The 17,894-nt window shown below is 38.4% G+C and overlaps 1 protein-coding gene across 2 annotated transcripts in view; it reads left to right on the plus strand.

The window, feature by feature from the left end:
* LOC117510247 (probable E3 ubiquitin-protein ligase HECTD4) overlaps window positions 1–17,894 on the plus strand; it is a 128,600-nt gene that overhangs the window by 92,006 nt on the left and 18,700 nt on the right. For both annotated transcript variants that reach the window (XM_034169886.1, XM_034169887.1), the window contains exons 62-67: window positions 25–232; window positions 322–545; window positions 778–923; window positions 3,188–3,291; window positions 12,332–12,455; window positions 13,904–14,094. In XM_034169886.1, coding sequence (XP_034025777.1) covers window positions 25–232; window positions 322–545; window positions 778–923; window positions 3,188–3,291; window positions 12,332–12,455; window positions 13,904–14,094 — 997 coding nt within the window. The remainder of the gene's footprint in view (window positions 1–24; window positions 233–321; window positions 546–777; window positions 924–3,187; window positions 3,292–12,331; window positions 12,456–13,903; window positions 14,095–17,894) is intronic.

Here is a 17,894-nt window from a genome sequence, read left to right on the forward strand (position 1 = left end):
AGAGGATTTTGTTGTTGTTTGCAGGTTCGTTCTAGAGCAAAAGTGGAGAAAATCCGTGCTAGTCTGTTCAACAGCAGTGACCTGATTGGTTTGTCCAGTCTGGAAGGTGAAGAGGAATTAATGGAGCTAACAAATGAGGAGATCCTTACAGCCTCAAGCGTTAACCAAAGCCTCTTTGACACACAGGGAAGCTCTGCTCTTGAAGATTATTTTCTGGACAAGTCCATCAGAGGTCTGTCATCTGTTTCGTTAGGTTCTCTTGTGTATTTTGATATTGGGTCTGCCACTGTAAATCTAAAAATGTCTCTTGTTTGTTTTAAGGGGAGAAGCTTGTACCTGGAGCACGAGATGTCCTCACAGACATTTTTAAGAGTTGTGTGCACTCAGAACAGATGCTGAGCCTAACGCCAGCAAAGCCAATAAAAGTATCAGACATTTACCTCAGCAAGGAGCAGATCAATTCTCAGACACCTGGCAATCTACTGCATACGTTTTTCACCAATGTTCGACCACCAAAGAAAATGCTCGAGGACCAACTTACTCAGGTACAACACAAACAGTGTTTAGTAATACTTTTGTACACTTTAATACAGATGTTTACGAGTCAATTAATATATTTTTTATTAATGTATTATTTTTTTTACACAAGCAACATCAGCATTGTGTTTGGAGTCTGTGAAAAGGCAGTTAAAGTACATGTTGGCAAGTTTGAATGGAGAGCTGTTTGTAAATTATCATTAATCTGAGTTTCCACAATATAATGGTTGTTTTAAGCAGATTCTTCGAAAGTATGGCACTTCCAAGCCGAATAAGAACAAGTATAGCAAGGCAGGTAAAGAACAGCACCAAGGCAAGGTAGTGAGCACAAAGAGGGCCATCACCAAACCACCTACTAAGGAAAAGTCTGTGCTCAATAGCGTCAGGTGAGCGATTTCCTACACCACACAACTACAGTGGTTTCACATATGAGCAAATGTCCAGCTTGATACATATATCTGGAAATACAGTGAATTCGCTAGGCATAACTGTTACTTACATACCCCAGGAACAATGATTCTAGAGCTTGGTAACTCACCATTGTGCAACATCCAAACATTAATGGTTGATATGCCAAGATCAGATATTACGAGTGTTAGATTGTGTGGGCAATCCAAAATTTTGTGCATTGGGGTTGAGACATTTACTAAGACTGTTTGCGCAATTGATAGCTGGTGGTAACGTGATATGAAAAAGGATTTTGTGCGTTAATGACCATAAGTGCAAAATGAAATTCAGTCAGCCATTTACAGGCCTTATGCTTTGTTATATACAAACGCTGCCAAATAACTGGGCATGTTCATATGCTGGTAACTTAAAAAAAATAATCTTTCAAACATTTGATTTTTATTCCATTCATAGTATTATTGATGCAAACTGTTTAATAATTATGCTGTGTTCTACCTTTGGAGGGTGCACAGACAGCTGTTCATCGTCCCATACAGAGTCATAGATGTGCATTTGTGTGTTTGTGTGACACGGTGTGGAACATCAGTGACTGTAATGATCATGAGTTGCAACAAAATGTACTATGATCCATCTGGAGACATTTATTCTGAAAGAACCAAGCACTACTCTTTACATATGCCTAACGTTTACAGTGAAGGAATTTTTACCTCCGCCAAGGAGGTTATTTTTTCGGTTGCGTCTGTTAGTTGGTTAGTTGGATTGTTAGCAGGATTACTCAAAAAATCCTCAACGGATTTCAATGAAATTTTTACCAGGGGTGTATCTTGGCCTAAGTTAGAAGTCATTAAATTTTGGTAATGATCCGGAACACGATCCAGATTTTTTTTAGGATTCTTTGTCATTGCAGGATATGGCCAATTTCAACATCTTTGCATCTAACTTCATGAAGAGGGGTCACAAAGTCTAAACAAATTAAGTTACGACACAACAAGTTAGCATTTGTTTCTCCTCATTGAATAAACTTATTAGAAAATAAAAAAACTTGTGTAGTTCATGCAGTTTCTCTTTATAAATACATTTTCTGAAGATCTAAGGGTTTACCCCTCTGGGGCCGAAAACTTTACTAAACTATAAATAAGTTTTTAATGATATGAGATAGAAACTTACTTTTTTTTTTCTTTTTTGCTGAAAAGTTAACTCCGCAGACTTTCGAGCCACGTCCGCCATCTTTGTACTCCTCATAGAAGCTGTGTGATGACGTGGACAATGTGAGTGTCCAATCGGAATTGGTTCACCGTCACATGGTTTTCCAAAATCCAATCGTAGGGCAGATTCAGCTCACGTGACACACCAAGGATTATTTTTAGGAGTGATGTGTTACTAGTTTATTATAGTTTGCTGTGTGTTTTGAATAAATGTGTGTGGAAAATTATTTTCTGCTTTATTTTTTCCTTTATTTCTGATTGTAAACCTTTATTACACTTATAAAACACAACTATAGCATATATATTTTGAAAGTACAGGTTGTCCTGAAAAAAGAGACATAAAACTTGATTGTGGGATGCAGGGAGAGCTGTTAACAGCAATAATAAAACATTTATGCCAGGCGAGTGAACTTTCTAAAAAATGCCCTCGGACCCCAGAGGGTTAACCACTGAATCTGAAACATGACGGTAGATGCGTGAAACAACGTGGAATAAGTCTCTTTGCCAAAGGGTATTCCATGTGACGTCAGTGACCCGATGGCCTTGGTGGAGGTTTGCGCTTTCCGAGTGCTTCTCGTTCTTTTTTTATTTATCTGTGTTCTTGGTATGAGGAGGCGGCAGCTCTCTGCTGCTGGAACAGGAGTCTCTCAAGTACAATAAGTTAACACCAATGTTTCAAACATGCAAAATACAGAGATTATCAGCTTCTGCTAAATGTGTTTTTGACCTTGATAAATCATGTTCCATGTACAAAATACATTTTTTTTTTTTTTTTTTTTTTTTTTTTTTTTATTACATGTTCCTTCCCACAGTTTTGTGCACATGGGTAGACAAACCCCAATTTGCATACTTTTGAAGGCAAACACATAAAATTGACAATGCATACTAGTTTGTGCATTTGCAAAGAGCAGTTCTCAGTGCACACTGTAAATCAGCAAGCAGGCTTTTTTTTTTGTGAGTGCAGTGGTGTTTTGCACAGGTTTTTCACATGCCAACATTTACAACCATGCTTTTCCTGGTGTGCTTGCATTTTTCAGGACAGCACTGAGTGAGAAGAAGGCAGTTCTGAAGCCAAAATCTCCTGAGAAATCTAAACCTGATGAGAAAGATGTTGAAAAATCTCCTGCGAAGAAACCAGAAGGTTGGCAGTAATTACACAATTTATAATGTAACTTCACTAATTGGAGAATTTTGTTTTGATGCAAGGTTAAAAATTATATCAGGTGGGGTTGCTCCTGTGATTGCAATCAACCAAAGATTAAATGGCGTCAATTTTGTGCTTAATATACGATGACATTGACTTTTTCACACTGCATATTATTTAACTTGCATGTTGTGTAGTTTTGGCATTCTGACGATAGTCTATGGTTCCATTTTACAAAAAAATGTGCTGTATCACTGAAACATTTAGCAATTAAGTGATTAGTCCACTGAACAAATATTCTTATTATTATTGATAATTCTCATTTATCAAAAGAAAAAGTCTCTGAAGTACCTCAATCTAGAGGTGTGTCTCACAAAATTCGAATATTGTGAAAAGTTCAGTTGTGAAAAGTTTTTTGTTAGCTATTTCAGAAAATGAAAGTTTTATATATTCTACACTCATTAGAAAAAAAATATAAAAATCTATCTCAGAATATTAGAATATTTTATTTCAAGTTTGAGTAATTCATAGTTCATGCAGTATAAATTCAATAAATTTCTGAGTCTGTCATCGAGAATCATGAGGAAGACTACTAACTCAACAGTTGTCCAGAACACGCTCACACAAGGAGAATAAGGCACAGACGGTCATTGCTGAAAGGTCTGGCTGTTTGCAGAATGCTGTATCAAAACATGTTAATAGAAAGTTGACTGGAAGGGGAAAGTGTGGTCGGAAAAGATGCACAAGCAACAGGTATATGAAGACTTAAGAAAACTTTCAAGCAAAGCCGATAGAAGAACTTGGGGAGCTTCGCAACGAGTGGACAGAGGCTGGAGTCAGTGCATTAAGTGCCACCACACACAGACATGTCCAGGGCCACAAGTGTCACATTTCTTGTGTCAAGCCACTCCTGAACCAGACACACTGTCAGAAGTGTCTTACTTGGTCTAAGGAGAAAAAGAACTGGACTGTTGCTCAGTGGTCCAAAGTCCTCTTTTCAGAGGAAAGTAAATTTTGTATTTCATTTGTAATTCAAGGACCCAGAGTCTGGAGGAAGAGTGAAGAGCCACATAATTCAAATTGCTTGAAGACCTGTGTGAAGTTTCCACAGTTTGTGATGATCTGGGTGCCATGTCATCTGCTGGTGTTGGCCCACTGTTTTATAAGTCCAAAGTCAAAGCAGCCATGGGAAGTGATGGTCTAGTGGTTAAGCATTGGGCTTGAGACCAAAAAATCCTTGGTTCAAATCCCAGCCTGACCAGAAAATCACTAAGGGCCCTTGGGCAGGGTCCTTAATCCCCTAGTTGTTCCCAGTGTGCAGTGTGTGCTTTGTATGGCAGCACCCTGACATCGGGGTGAATGTGAAGCATTATTGTAAAGCGCTTTGAGCGTTTGATGCAGATGGAAAAGCGCTATATAAATACAGTCCATTTAGCCATCTACTAGGAGATTTTAGAGCACTTTACGCTTCCATCTGCTGACACGCTTTATGGAGATGTTGATTTCCTTTTCCAGCAGGACGTGGCACCTGCCCAAACTGCCAAAACTAGTAGTAGCTAGTTTGTTGACCATGGTACAACCCCTGGCAAAAATTATGGAATCACCGGCCTCGGAGGATGTTCATTCAGTTGTTTAATTTTGTAGAAAAAAAAGCAGATCACAGACATGACACAAAACTAAAGTCATTTCAAATGGCAACTTTCTGGCTTTAAGAAACACTATAAGAAATCAGGAAAAAAAATTGTGGCAGTCAGTAACGGTTACTTTTTTAGACCAAGCAGAGGGAAAAAAATATGGAATCAGTCAATTCTGAGGAAAAAATTATGGAATCATGAAAAACAAAAGAACGCTCCAACACATTACTAGTATTTTGTTGCACCACCTCTGGCGTTTATAACAGCTTGCAGTCAGATCAGCCAGATCAGTTTTGCAGGTTGGAGCCTTGTCATGGACCATTTTCTTCAACTTCCACCAAAGATTTTCAATTGGATTAAGATCCAGACTATTTGCAGGCCATGACATTGACCCTATGTGTCTTTTTGCAAGGAATGTTTTCACAGTTTTTGCTCTATGGCAAGATGCATTATCATCTTGAGAAATGATTTCATCATCCCCAAACATCCTTCCAATTGACGGGATAAGAAAAGTGTCCAAAATATCAATGTAAACTTTTGCATTTATTGATGATGTAATGACAGCCATCTCCCCAGTGCCTTTACCTGACATGCAGCCCCATATCATCGACTGTGGAAATTTACATGTTCTCTTCAGGCAGTCATCTTTATAAATCTCATTGGAACGGCACCAAACAAAAGTTCCAGCATCATCACCTTGCCCAATGCAGATTCGAGATTCATCACTGAATATGACTTTCATCCAGTCATCCACAGTCCACGATTGCTTTTCCTTAGCCCATTGTAACCTTGTTTTTTTTCTGTTTAGGTGTTAATGATGGCTTTCGTTTAGCTTTTCTGTATGTAAATCCCATTTCCTTTAGGCGGTTTCTTACAGTTCGGTCACAGACGTTGACTCCAGTTTCCTCCCATTCGTTCCTCATTTGTTTTGTTGTGCATTTTCAATTTTTGAGACATATTGTTTTAAGTTTTCTGTCTTGACGCTTTGATGTCTTCCTTGGTCTACCAGTATGTTTGCCTTTAACAACCTTCCCATGTTTGTATTTGGTCCAGAGTTTAGACACAACTGACTGTGAACAACCAACATCTTTTGCAACATTGCGTGATGATTTACCCTCTTTTAAGAGTTTGATAATCCTCTCCTTTGTTTCAATTGACATCTCTCGTGTTGGAGCCATGATTCATGTCAGTCCACTTGGTGCAACAGCTCTCCAAGGTGTGATGAATGAATGAATGAAAACTGTTTATTTCGAACATTTGATACAACAATTACAAGATAGATCAGTAAAGACAACAACAAAAAAGTTCCTACTGTGTACCCAACATGTCCGAAAAGGGGTAGGGTGAAGCATCAGCTTATTTATCCCTACCCCTTCTTCCCCACAACCAGTAATACCCTTTGCCACATATACACATAGATTCCTACACACCTAAACCGATATCAATATATATATATATATATATATATATATATATATATATATATATATATATATATATATATATACACAAACATAAATATACACCTACACATACCTACTTACATACAAAATACTATATATTTACAAGCCGAAGCAAAAAACAAAAACACCCTAACCCTCATTACCCTTCCTCCTCCCTATACCTAGAAAAAACCATATTTTTGTACCGCTGTTTGAACTGGTTCATGCTTGGACATTGCTTGAGCCCCACTCCCAATCTGTTCCACATCCTCACCCCACAGACAGAAATACAGAAACCTTTTAATGTTGTTCGTGCCCACTGATGCTTTAAATTAAATTTCCCCCTCAGACTGTAATCCCCTGATCTGTTAAAAAACATATTTTTAATATTTGCTGGAAGTAAATTGTTTATTGCTTTATACACAATTTGTACTGTTTGAAAATGAACCAAGTCTGTGAATTTTAAGAATTTGGATTGTAAAAATAGTGGATTTGTATGATCTCTATAGCCAGTATTATGAATAATTTTTATAGCTCTTTTCTGCATTACTGATAGTGATTGTGTTGTACCTTTATAAGTATTACCCCATACGTCTGCACAGTACTGTAAATATGGTAAAACCAGTGAGCAGTAAAGAATGCGGAGTGAGTTGTGGTCCAGAATATGTTTCGCTTTGTTTAGAACTGAAATGCTTCTTGACAGTTTACTTTGTATATGTTTTATATGAGTCTTCCAGTTTATCTTATCATCTATTATCACCCCCAGAAACTTATTTTCATGTACCCTTTCAATATCTACCCCCTCGACTTGTAACTGAACCTGTATGTCTGTATTACAATAGCCAAATAACATGTATTTTGTTTTACTTAAGTTTAATGATAATTTGTTTCTGTCAAACCATATTTTCAATTTTCCCATTTCTATACTGATCCTCCTCAGTAACTCCTGCAAATCCCCCCCTGAACAAAAAATGCTTGTCATCTGCAAATAATACTAATTTTAATATTTTGGAAACATTGACTATCATTTATATAAATTAGAAACAGTTCTGGACCCAATACTGACCCCTGTGGGACGCCACAAGCATTGTCCAAGCATGATGATGTATATTCCCCCAACTTCACAAACTGTTTTCTGTTAAGTAGCTTCTCACCCAGTGCAACACCAACCCCCTAATCCCATACTGTTCAAGTTTATTGATTAATATGTCATGATTGATTGTATCAAAAGCCTTTTTAAGGTCTATAAATATTCCAACTGAATGTAATTTGTGGTCTATGGCGTTTGTAATCTCCTCAACTGATTCTATTAATGCAAGTGATGTTGAACTATGTGCTCTGAATCCATATTGACTATCAGTAAGTAATTTGTTTATTTATGAATTTGTCTAATCTATTATTGAATAACTTTTCTAATAATTTGGAAAATTGTGGAAGCAAAGAAACAGGTCTATAATTTGTGAAGTGGTGTCTATCCCCAGTCTTATACAGCGGCACAACCTTAGCTATTTTCATTTGATTGGGAAATTTACCGGTTTGAAATGATAAGTTACAGATGTATGTTAATGGTTCTACAATCCATTCAATGACCTGTTTTACCACCACCATATCAATTTCATTTAAATCGGTAGATGTTTTATATTTACAATTATTCACAATGTCTATAATTTCTTTTCCATCCACTGCTGTGAGGAACATTGAACAGGGATTTCTTTCTATGAGATTATTATCCCAATCCTCAGGTTGGGAATCGGGAATTTTTTCTGCCAAGCTTGGTCCAATATTTACAAAAAAATTATTAAAACCGTTGACTACCTCATCCTTATTTTCCTTCTTGACATTATTATCAATGAAATACTGAGGGTAACTGTTTTTTATTACCATTTTTGATAATGCTATTTAATATATCCCATATTCCTTTAATATTGTTTTTGTTATTATATAATATGTTACTATAATATTCCTTCCTACATACCCTTATAATATTAGTTAATCTATTTTTGTATTTCTTATATCTATTTTCTGCCTCTTTAGTCTTTAGTTTTATGAATTCTCTATACAGTGTATTTTTCTTATTACATGCATTTCGTAACCCTTTCGTCATCCATGGTCGAGCTTGGATTTTTTGTTTTCTGTAGTCTTGTTTAATTGGACAATTTTTATCATATAATGATGTAAATATTTGTAAAAAAGTTTCATATGCACTATCAACATCACTTTCACTATATACCTTTTCCCAGTTTTGCTCCTGTAAATCCTTCTTTAGTGTGCATGTTTTCCTCTGTCCGCACTCGCCTGTATTTTATTTTCTCCTCTGGCTGATTCCGCCGATGGTTTCTATTATAAACGATGAAAACTGGTAGATGATCACTAATGTCATTGATTAATAATCCACTCACAGTGTTATTCTCAATATCATTGCTGAATATATTAGCAATTAAGGTAGCACTATGGGATGTAATTCTGCTTGGCCTGGTGATTTTTGGATATAAACTCATACTGTACATTATACTGATAAATTCATCTGTTATTTTATGCTTATTTGGATTGAGCAGATCAATATTTAAGTCACCACAAATTAACACAGTTTTTTGATTAGTTTTTGAGAACATTTTTCCCATACAGTCAGTGAATGTTTCAATACTAGATCCTGGTGCTCTCTATATACAACTGACTAATACATTTTTGCTTTTTTCTTCACATATTTCAATAGTTATACATTCTAATAAGTTATCAATCACAGTTGTCATATTGTCTACTATTTTATAATCCATGTTCTTATCCACATACACAGCCACTCCTCCTCCACTCTTATTCTTTCTGTTTGCACAATTAAATTCATATCCATCCAGTTCAAAATCCATTCCTTTATCTTCATTGATCCATGTTTCTGATATAGCAATTATGTTAAATATTTTTTTTAAACTGACTTAAATATTCTTTAATGTTGTTAAAGTTTGCATATAGACTTCTGCTGTTGAAATGGATTATTGATAATTTGTTATCCATTTTAATGATCCGATTAAACTGTTCATCTGTATAATAGCAACAACTGTCATTGATATTTGAGAAGAAATTATTGTCCGGGTCTGTATCGTGCTCCAAGTCCAGTACATTGTGGTCTGTGTATTTAAATGTTCTCAGTTCTACTTTTCCATGATCAGCAATCCTTTGAGTTATATCCTTCTTGTCTCCAGATGTAGATGATGTAGTAGATGAATAGGTTCCTCTGGTCTGTGTCATGGTGTTGTGATGTGTTTGTGTCCTCATACCTTATTGGTTGTATTTGTCCAGTTCCTCGATGTTCCTGATTACCATAACCTTCGCTTGTTCTGGTGTTCCATTCAATTTGATAAATGTTTTGCAGTTGGATGTCCATGTCTGTTGAATTTTTCCCTGCTTTTTTAAGAAACGAGCTTTCCTGGCGATGTCTGCATTTCTTTTGGTCAGATGTTCATTGATGAATACGTTTGTTCCTTTAAGTTTCCGTCCCTGTTTTAACAATGCCATTTTATGTTTTCTGTTGACAAACCTCATTATAACTGCTCGCTTGTCTCCATCCTCTCTCCTGGGCAGGGGGTGGCACGCTTCAATGTTATTACAGTCCATTTGAATACCTTTAGATTGCAGGAAGTCAGCCACCTGTTGTTCCACTGAGCTGGCCTCCTGCTCGTTGGCCTCCCCTCCGCTGTCTTCTGACACCGCCCGTGCGTAGGATCGAGGTTTAATATGAATTCCTGTAATAATAACGTCGTTCATCCTTGTGTACTGTTCCAACTCCGCAACACGGTTCTCCAGGTACACCAGACGCCGGTCTTTCTCGGCATTCTGGATCCGGAGAGCCTTCACTTCTTCCACCAGCTCCATAATGGATTTCTGCTGCATTTTAACCACAGAGATTTCCTCAGACAAAAAGTCCAGGGACTTCTTGATATCGTCTCCCTCCTCCGCCGTCAGTGCCTTCTTCGGACCCATGGTCAGATAACTCCGCGCTGGCGCCTCGGGCCTCGGTAAAGCCGCGCCGGTGGAACTGCGCTGGCGCCTCGGGCTTCAGGTGGACCCGCGCTGGTGGACGTGCGCTGACGCCTCGGGCCTCGGTAAAGCCGCGCCGGTGGAACTGCGCTGACGCCTCGTGCTTCAGGTGGATCCGCGCCGGTAGATGTGCGCTGGCGCCTCGGGCTTCAGGTGGAGCCGCGCCGGTGGATGTGCGCTGACGCCTCGGGCTTCAGGTGGAGCTGCGCCGGTGGATGTGCGCTGACGCCTCGGGCCTCGGTAAAGCCGCGCCGGTGTAACTGCGCTGACGCCTCGGGCTTCAGGTGGAGCTGCGCCGGTGGATGTGCGCTGACGCCTCGGGCCTCGGTAAAGCCGCGCGGGTGGAAAACAATCCTTTCTTAATATATCTGTAATTCACACTGAGAAATTTGTCATTTTTGGCCAATTTTGTTGCAGATGACAACAAACGCCCGAAATTTGTATACTCAATTCATGTGCAATTAATCCTGTGTGATCACTCCTTTTTAGATGCAGACTAACGAGCAAATCTGATTTGATGCAGGTGTTAGTTTTGGGGATGAAAATTTACAGGGTGATTCCATAATTTATTCCTCAGAATTGAGTGAGTCCATATTTTTTTCCCTCTGCTTGGTGTAAAAAAGTAACCGTTACTGACTGCCAATTTTTTTTTCCTGATTTCTTATAGTGTTTCTTAAAGCCAGATAGCTGCCATTTGAAGTGACTTTAGTTTTGTGTCATGTCTGTGATCTGCTTTTTTTTTTTTTTTTTTTTGTACAAAATTAAACAACTGAATGAACATCCTCCGAGGCCGGTGATTCCATAATTTTTGCCAGGGGTTGTATTACTGTACTTGGATTAGACAGGCAAGTCCTCTGAACCCCATAAAAAAGTGTATTGCAATTTAAAATTACCCAGTTTTGATATTCCTGGTCAGCTAAAATTAGAGCTGCAGGAACAAATGTTCCTCTAAAGATATTTTTAAGATAAAAAGAAGTTACTTAAACTGATTAATCCCCTTTCTTAAAAATACAATAAAAATAGCCCATATTTAGGAAAGACTGCACAGTTATCTCAGTTTACTCTCGTCTTATGCAAAGATAACATTGAACCAGGTAGAGCCAATCTAGGCTTTAATTTTTGGGCAGCTCAGGTAATGGTTTAGGTCACAGATCTGTGCAATGGGAATGATATTTATGTCATCTGAGAAAGTCAAGGCCACATACTTCCATCAGAACACTTTTTTTGAAACGCCCCCCTGTATCCATCTTAGATTGACTATCAAATTTTTAAAGTCTAGAGGGCAGTCTATTATCTAGTAAATGCAGAGAGTTATATCATTATATTCTGCAAGCATGGAGAACAGATTTGCAAAACAATTTATCAAAGGTGTGGTCGGAAGCATGTTCTTTAGCTCAAACTCAAACCATGAGGACCTCCTAAAGTATTGCAAAACAAATGGTTAACTAGGCTCTGCTGCTTCTTTGCTTTGAAAGGAGCCAGTAAAGGTGGTTCAACCATCTGGTGAGGATCCCCCCTGGCCATCTCCCATCTCCCTTAACTGATTCCATCTGCTCAAAGTGATATTAATCAGTGAAATTAGCTGGTGGCTAGTTGCATAGAAAACCTGCACCCTCGGTTCTTTCTGGAACAAGTTGAATACCCCTGCCCGAGAGTGTACCTTGGCTTCACCCCCCCATGACCCTGAACTGGAATAAGCAGATTTAGAAAATGGATGGAGACATTTCATGAGTCTGAAATATATAATGGTAAAATTTTTTTGACTTTTTCATGATATTCTAATGTTTTTGAGATGCACCTGTATTATAATAAGCTTGTACAAAGTAACCACTTTTTAAAGACTTTCTCTTTCCATAGTCATGAGTGTTTTGCATCCAGGATTGTGAGCTTGATCATATATATATTTATATATTACTTTGGCTCCTTTAGTCCCAGAGGAGAGATACTTGACACTCGACGGTTTCCACAAATTTGCTGTTGATCGTGCCAAGCAGGATGTCCGTAGCCTCTGGAGGGCAATATTGGCTTGTGGTTATGACCTTCACTTTGAAAGGTGAGATCGTGAAAACTACCCTCCAATCAGCACTTGAGTTCAAACTGAAATTCTTTCACTTAACCACAGAGACAATTCCAAATCTGTAAAAAAAAAAAAAAAAAGTCAGGCATCCGTTTTATTGACGTAAAGAACTGCACTATATGCAAGTTGTCATGGTGTGGAGCAATGCCCCCATTGGAACAGCTTTAGTTTTTGTGATTTGGCGTTCTATAAGGCCTTGTTCAAAAATAATGAAGCCTAACTGCTGATTTGCATTGCATTTGTCATGAACAAGCCATTATTTTATTTAGCACCATCCAGATTTATCTGTGAGTTGCCTATAGTCTCTTTGACAGGTACTGAAAATTTCATGGAAAAATTCTGCATGGTTCCACAGATATGCACGAAATTTACCCCATAAATAGCACTTTTTCATCAATTTTGTGAGACATTAATATTTAGCATTATCATTTAAAGTTGAATGTTAAAGAAATAATCTTGTATTTTGTCAGTTTGTTTGTGCTTCATACTAACACACAGTAATACATTTTTGTTAAAGGTAGAAATGTCATTTCCTAGAAAAAACATCATGTTTCTAAAGCAAAGTAAAACTGTCACAAGCGTAACGCTGAAAATAAGTCCTTGATTTATTTGTGTCAAAACCTTAACTATATCTCGTACTCTGCTTCAATAGAATATTTATATTACTTGTTCAATAATACCAGGAACTAATGGACAGAATTTCTTTGTTTCGGGCTTCTGCAGACTAAAGAAGATGCCTCGAACTGCTGTCGCAAGCGTTACGCTATAGCACATTATAGTGTATATGCACTGCTAATTTCTAGCAATGACTGAACCGAGACCAATAGAAATATTGATACTCTGATATATAACCATACCTAAAATGTTAACATTTCACAAAAAAAAAAACACCAAATTTTGATGGTTATGTCACACTTTGGCTTCATTATTTTTGAACTAGGCCATAAATAAAAAGAATTGAAATTGATTGAATTTAATTGTGACCTTGTGACCCTTAATTGGAGTAAGCTAGCATGGAAAATGAATGGATGGATGAATTGAATTGTCCCCAATTGCATCAGAATTTGGCCTCTTTATTTTGACAGTTTTCACTGTTTTTACCATGTAACTCTTTACTCTATAGGTGGTGCAAAATATTCATTTTGTAATCTTTATGTTCAGACATATAACATGATGTACTTTTCAATTTAAAATTTTGACCTTTATGCAGTCCTTAGTCGAGCTATACTTACTATACTATACTATATTAGTTGCTGCTCTTGAAAAGTTGTCACACGTACTTTAAGTTTTCTTGTTTTCATGGACTATAACCTCTACTCAGATCTTTGTCTTTAGGCTGATATGAAAGTTGACCTTGGCTTAGAAATAGCTGACTGCTGCTTCACAGCATTCTGTATTTAACTACAGCTGTGTCTCTGTATTAGGTGCACCTGCATAGACACTCGTCATGCCCAGAAAGCCAGTAGAAAGTGGAGTTTGGAAATGGATGTGGCATTGGTCCAGCACATCAACAGGCTGTGTCGTCACCTGGCTATCACACCAGCCAGACTGCACCCCCACGAAGTGTACCTGGACCCCAGTGATGCTGCTGATCCCCGCGTGGCCTGTCTGCTCAGTCAGTAAAACACTTTTCATTGCCTGCATCACAAAACTAGACTGTACTCTTGCTTAAAATCTTGTTTAAAAAAAAAAAAAAAGTTGTTGAGGTCTCCCTTGTAAGAGATCTCGATCACAATGAGACTAACCTGGTTAAATAACGGTTACATTTAAAAATTAGACCTCTCACTTTAGTTAGTCCTTTATCTTAAGGACATATTTTGAAATATGTTCAGAAATAAGCGCAAATAAACCAATTTTGCAGAATGAAAATATATAATAAAACAAGTCAAGTTGTTGAGCGGTAACAACTAAACACTTTGATGAAGTAAAAAGATAAAATATAGGTTTAAAGTGTATGCTGGACACTAATTGCACCCATTGATTTAACCTTTTCAGAATAGGTTTTTGGACAGGTCAGGGGATGGATTCAGTGCATTCAGACAGTATTCATAGTGCTGCCCTTTTTCCACATTTTTTAATGTTTCCTTATTCCAAAATAGGTGAATTTCTTTCCCCGCCCCCCCCCCCTCAAAATTTACACACAATGCCCCATAATGACAATGTGAAAAGGTTTTTAGATTTTTGATCTATTAAATTAAAAAAAAAAACTGAAAAATCATGTGTACATAAGTATTCACAACCTTTGCCGTGAAGCACAAAATTGAGCTCAGGTGTATCCTGTTTCCGCTGATCATCCTTGAGATGTTTCCACAGCTTAATTGGAGTCCACCAGGAGTCAATTAATTTGATTGGACATGATTTGGAAAGGCACACACCTGTCTGCATATAAGGTCCCACAGTTGACAGTGCATGTCAGAGCACAAACCAAGCATGAAGTCAAAGGAATTGTCTGTAGACCTCAGAGATGGGATTGTCTGAAAGCACAAATCAGGGGAAGGTCACAGAAACATTTCTGCTGCCAATGGTCACTCTGCATTCCTTTGTGGAGAGAGAAGAAAGAACCTTGCAGAAGAACAACCATGTCTGCAGCAGTCCACCAATCAGGCCTGTATGGTAGAGTCGCCAGACAGAAGCCACTCCTTAGTATGGCAGCCTGCCTGGAGTTTGCCAAAAGGAAGGACTCTCACCTGAAGTCTCAGACCACGAGAAACAAAATTCTCTGGTCTGACGAGACAAAGATTGAGCTCTTTGGCATGAATGCCAGGCATCATGTTTGGCGGAAACCAGGCACCATTGCTACAGTGAAACATGGTGGTGGCAGCATCATGCTGTGGGGATGTTTTTCAGCAGCAGGAATTGGGAGACTCGTCAGGATTGAGGGAAAGATGAATGCAGCAATGTACAGAGACATCCTGGATGAAAACCTGCTCCAGAGCATTCTTGACCTCAGACTGGGGCGACAGTTCATCTTTCAGCAGGACAATGACCCTAAGCACACAGCCAAGATATCAAAGGAGTGGCTTCAGGACAACTCTATGAATGTCCTTGAGTGGCCCAGCCAGAGTCCAGACCTGAATCTGATTGAACATCTCCAGAGAGATCTGAAAAATGTCTGTGCAGCAACGTTCCCCATCCAACCTGATGGAGCTTGAGAGGTGCTGCAAAGAGGAATGGGCAAAACTGCCTAAAGATAGGTGTGCCAAGCTTGTGGCATTATATTCAAAAAGACTTGAGGTTGGAACTGCTGTCAAAAGAGCACCAACAAAGTATTGAGCTGAAGGAGTTGATACCTGTTTGTGGTTGTGATTGACCCGCATACACTGTTCCACTTTGGCTGTTGTATCAACAGTCACAGCTTTGTGTTGGATTGGGACAGAAGAGGATTTTCATACAAGAAAACTGATTAAAATCTAGGTTTTTAGCCCATATGCCTTTAGCCAAACCGTAGCTGAAATTTAATCATTTTTGAGAAAGTCCTGTTTGCCAATCCAGCATGAAGCTGTGACTGGTCACACAACAGACAAATATTGCACAGTTGACGTGAGTGCTTTGATGACTTGCTTCACTCTTCTCATTGTTGCAGTCACTCAGTTTTGAGAACTGCCTACTCCAGGCCGGTTAAGCATGGAGTGCAATACTGCTTGTATTTCTTAATGACATCAATTAATTTCAGTGGTATTTTAAAGGCTGTGTTTTTCTATCAGTCCATTGATCAAATCTTCTGTATGTCGATGACTGCTGTTTGTAAGTGAATATTTATTTTGTCTAAATAATAGATGTCAGCACAGTTGTCATTAGAAATGTAACACTGTTGGTAGAATAGCTTCATTTGTAGCTTGTTGTGTAATGAGGTGTAAAATTTGCCACCTGTTATTTAGTCTTATAACTATTTATTATATATATTTTGAACATATAACAAATGCAACATTGTGAGGTCAAAGGAGATCAACATGTCAAACCATACAGAGATTACAGATTTTGTACATTCATTTTCCTGTCACGACTCTTTTTTTTTTTTTAAGTCCAGCCATTTTCTCCAGCGTCTCTTTCCCAAGTCACCTTGTAGCCGCAGGGTATAAGTCATAGCTTCCATCATCTTGACGCTCTCTACTATGGAAATGAAAAGGCTTATAGTGGGCGGGTCTTTGGTCAACCAACATTTTGTAATGGCTTTCTTGGCCGATGCCAGGAGGATTTTCAGAAGGTATATGTCATCTGTGGCCCACTCATCAGGGAAACATCCCAAGTACATGGATACAAATGAGCTGTCCACATTAAAGCCCAGGGTTTTGGAGCATATTGTTGTTACTTCCGTCCAAAAAGGTTGTATGAATGGGCAAGACCAGAATATATGTCCGTGATCTGCCATGGCCTCCCCACAGCCTCTCCAGCATACAGCTGGAGTAGTACAGAATTTAGCCTTTTGTTTGGGTGTTATAAAGAAGCGGATGATGTTTTTCCAACAAAAGTCCCGCCAGGTGTTCGAGTTTGTTGTTGTGAATTGTGTTTCCCAGCTCTTTATCCACGTGTCCTCTGTTATATCGATATTGATTTCCTTCTCCCATTTTTGTCTTATATAATCTGTGGAGTTCCCTTTAAATTTAATTAGGCCCTGGTATAGCTTACTTATTAGGGCTTTGTTACTTCCAAGGTTATAAGCATTAATAAAAACATTAACAATCGAGAAGTCCCTGTCAGTGCAATTGCTTGTTTTTTTAACAATATAATCACGGAGTTGCAGATATCTAAAAAAATCTTGTCTGTTAAGGCCACCAATCTCACACAAAGTGTCAAAGGGAATTAGTCCAGACTTTTTAATAAACGTGCATGTGGCAGTCAATCCCCGCCACACCCACTGTTTGAATCTACTATCCTGGGCAGCGGGTAAAAACTCTGGGTCATATGCTGGCCATCTTAGGACTTTTATCTCTTCCTGAAGCTGTAGTTTCTTAACCAGCTCCTCCCACACCTTTAGTGCCAAGGTGATCCATTGGCTAGTTGTTGAGAAAAATTGCTTTTCATGAGTTACAAACCCCAATTTGGACTGAATTGGTATTCTTGACAGAGACATCTCGATTGTTTTCCATCGTGCGCTATAGGATGGGTTACACCAACAAACCAAATATTTCACCTGTGCAGATGTATAATAATCCCTCAAAGAGGGCAGAGCCAACCCCCCTCTCTCCCTCGGCAACTGTAATGTACAAAACCTAACCCTTGGTCTTTTGTTGGACCAAATAAATCTCGAGATATGTTTATTCCAGTCCCGGAATTGTTTCTCGGGTATGGAAATAGGTAAAGCAAGAAACAAGTATAATAGTTTTGGAAGAATATTCATCTTAATAATCTGTATTCTGTTGCCAAAATCAAGGGGGAGCAGGGTCCAGGTGCTGAGTTCATTGTATATCTCTTTGT

This window comes from Thalassophryne amazonica, chromosome 5 (assembly GCF_902500255.1).
Source record: "Thalassophryne amazonica chromosome 5, fThaAma1.1, whole genome shotgun sequence".
In the NCBI taxonomy this organism is placed as follows: Eukaryota; Metazoa; Chordata; class Actinopteri; order Batrachoidiformes; family Batrachoididae; genus Thalassophryne; species Thalassophryne amazonica.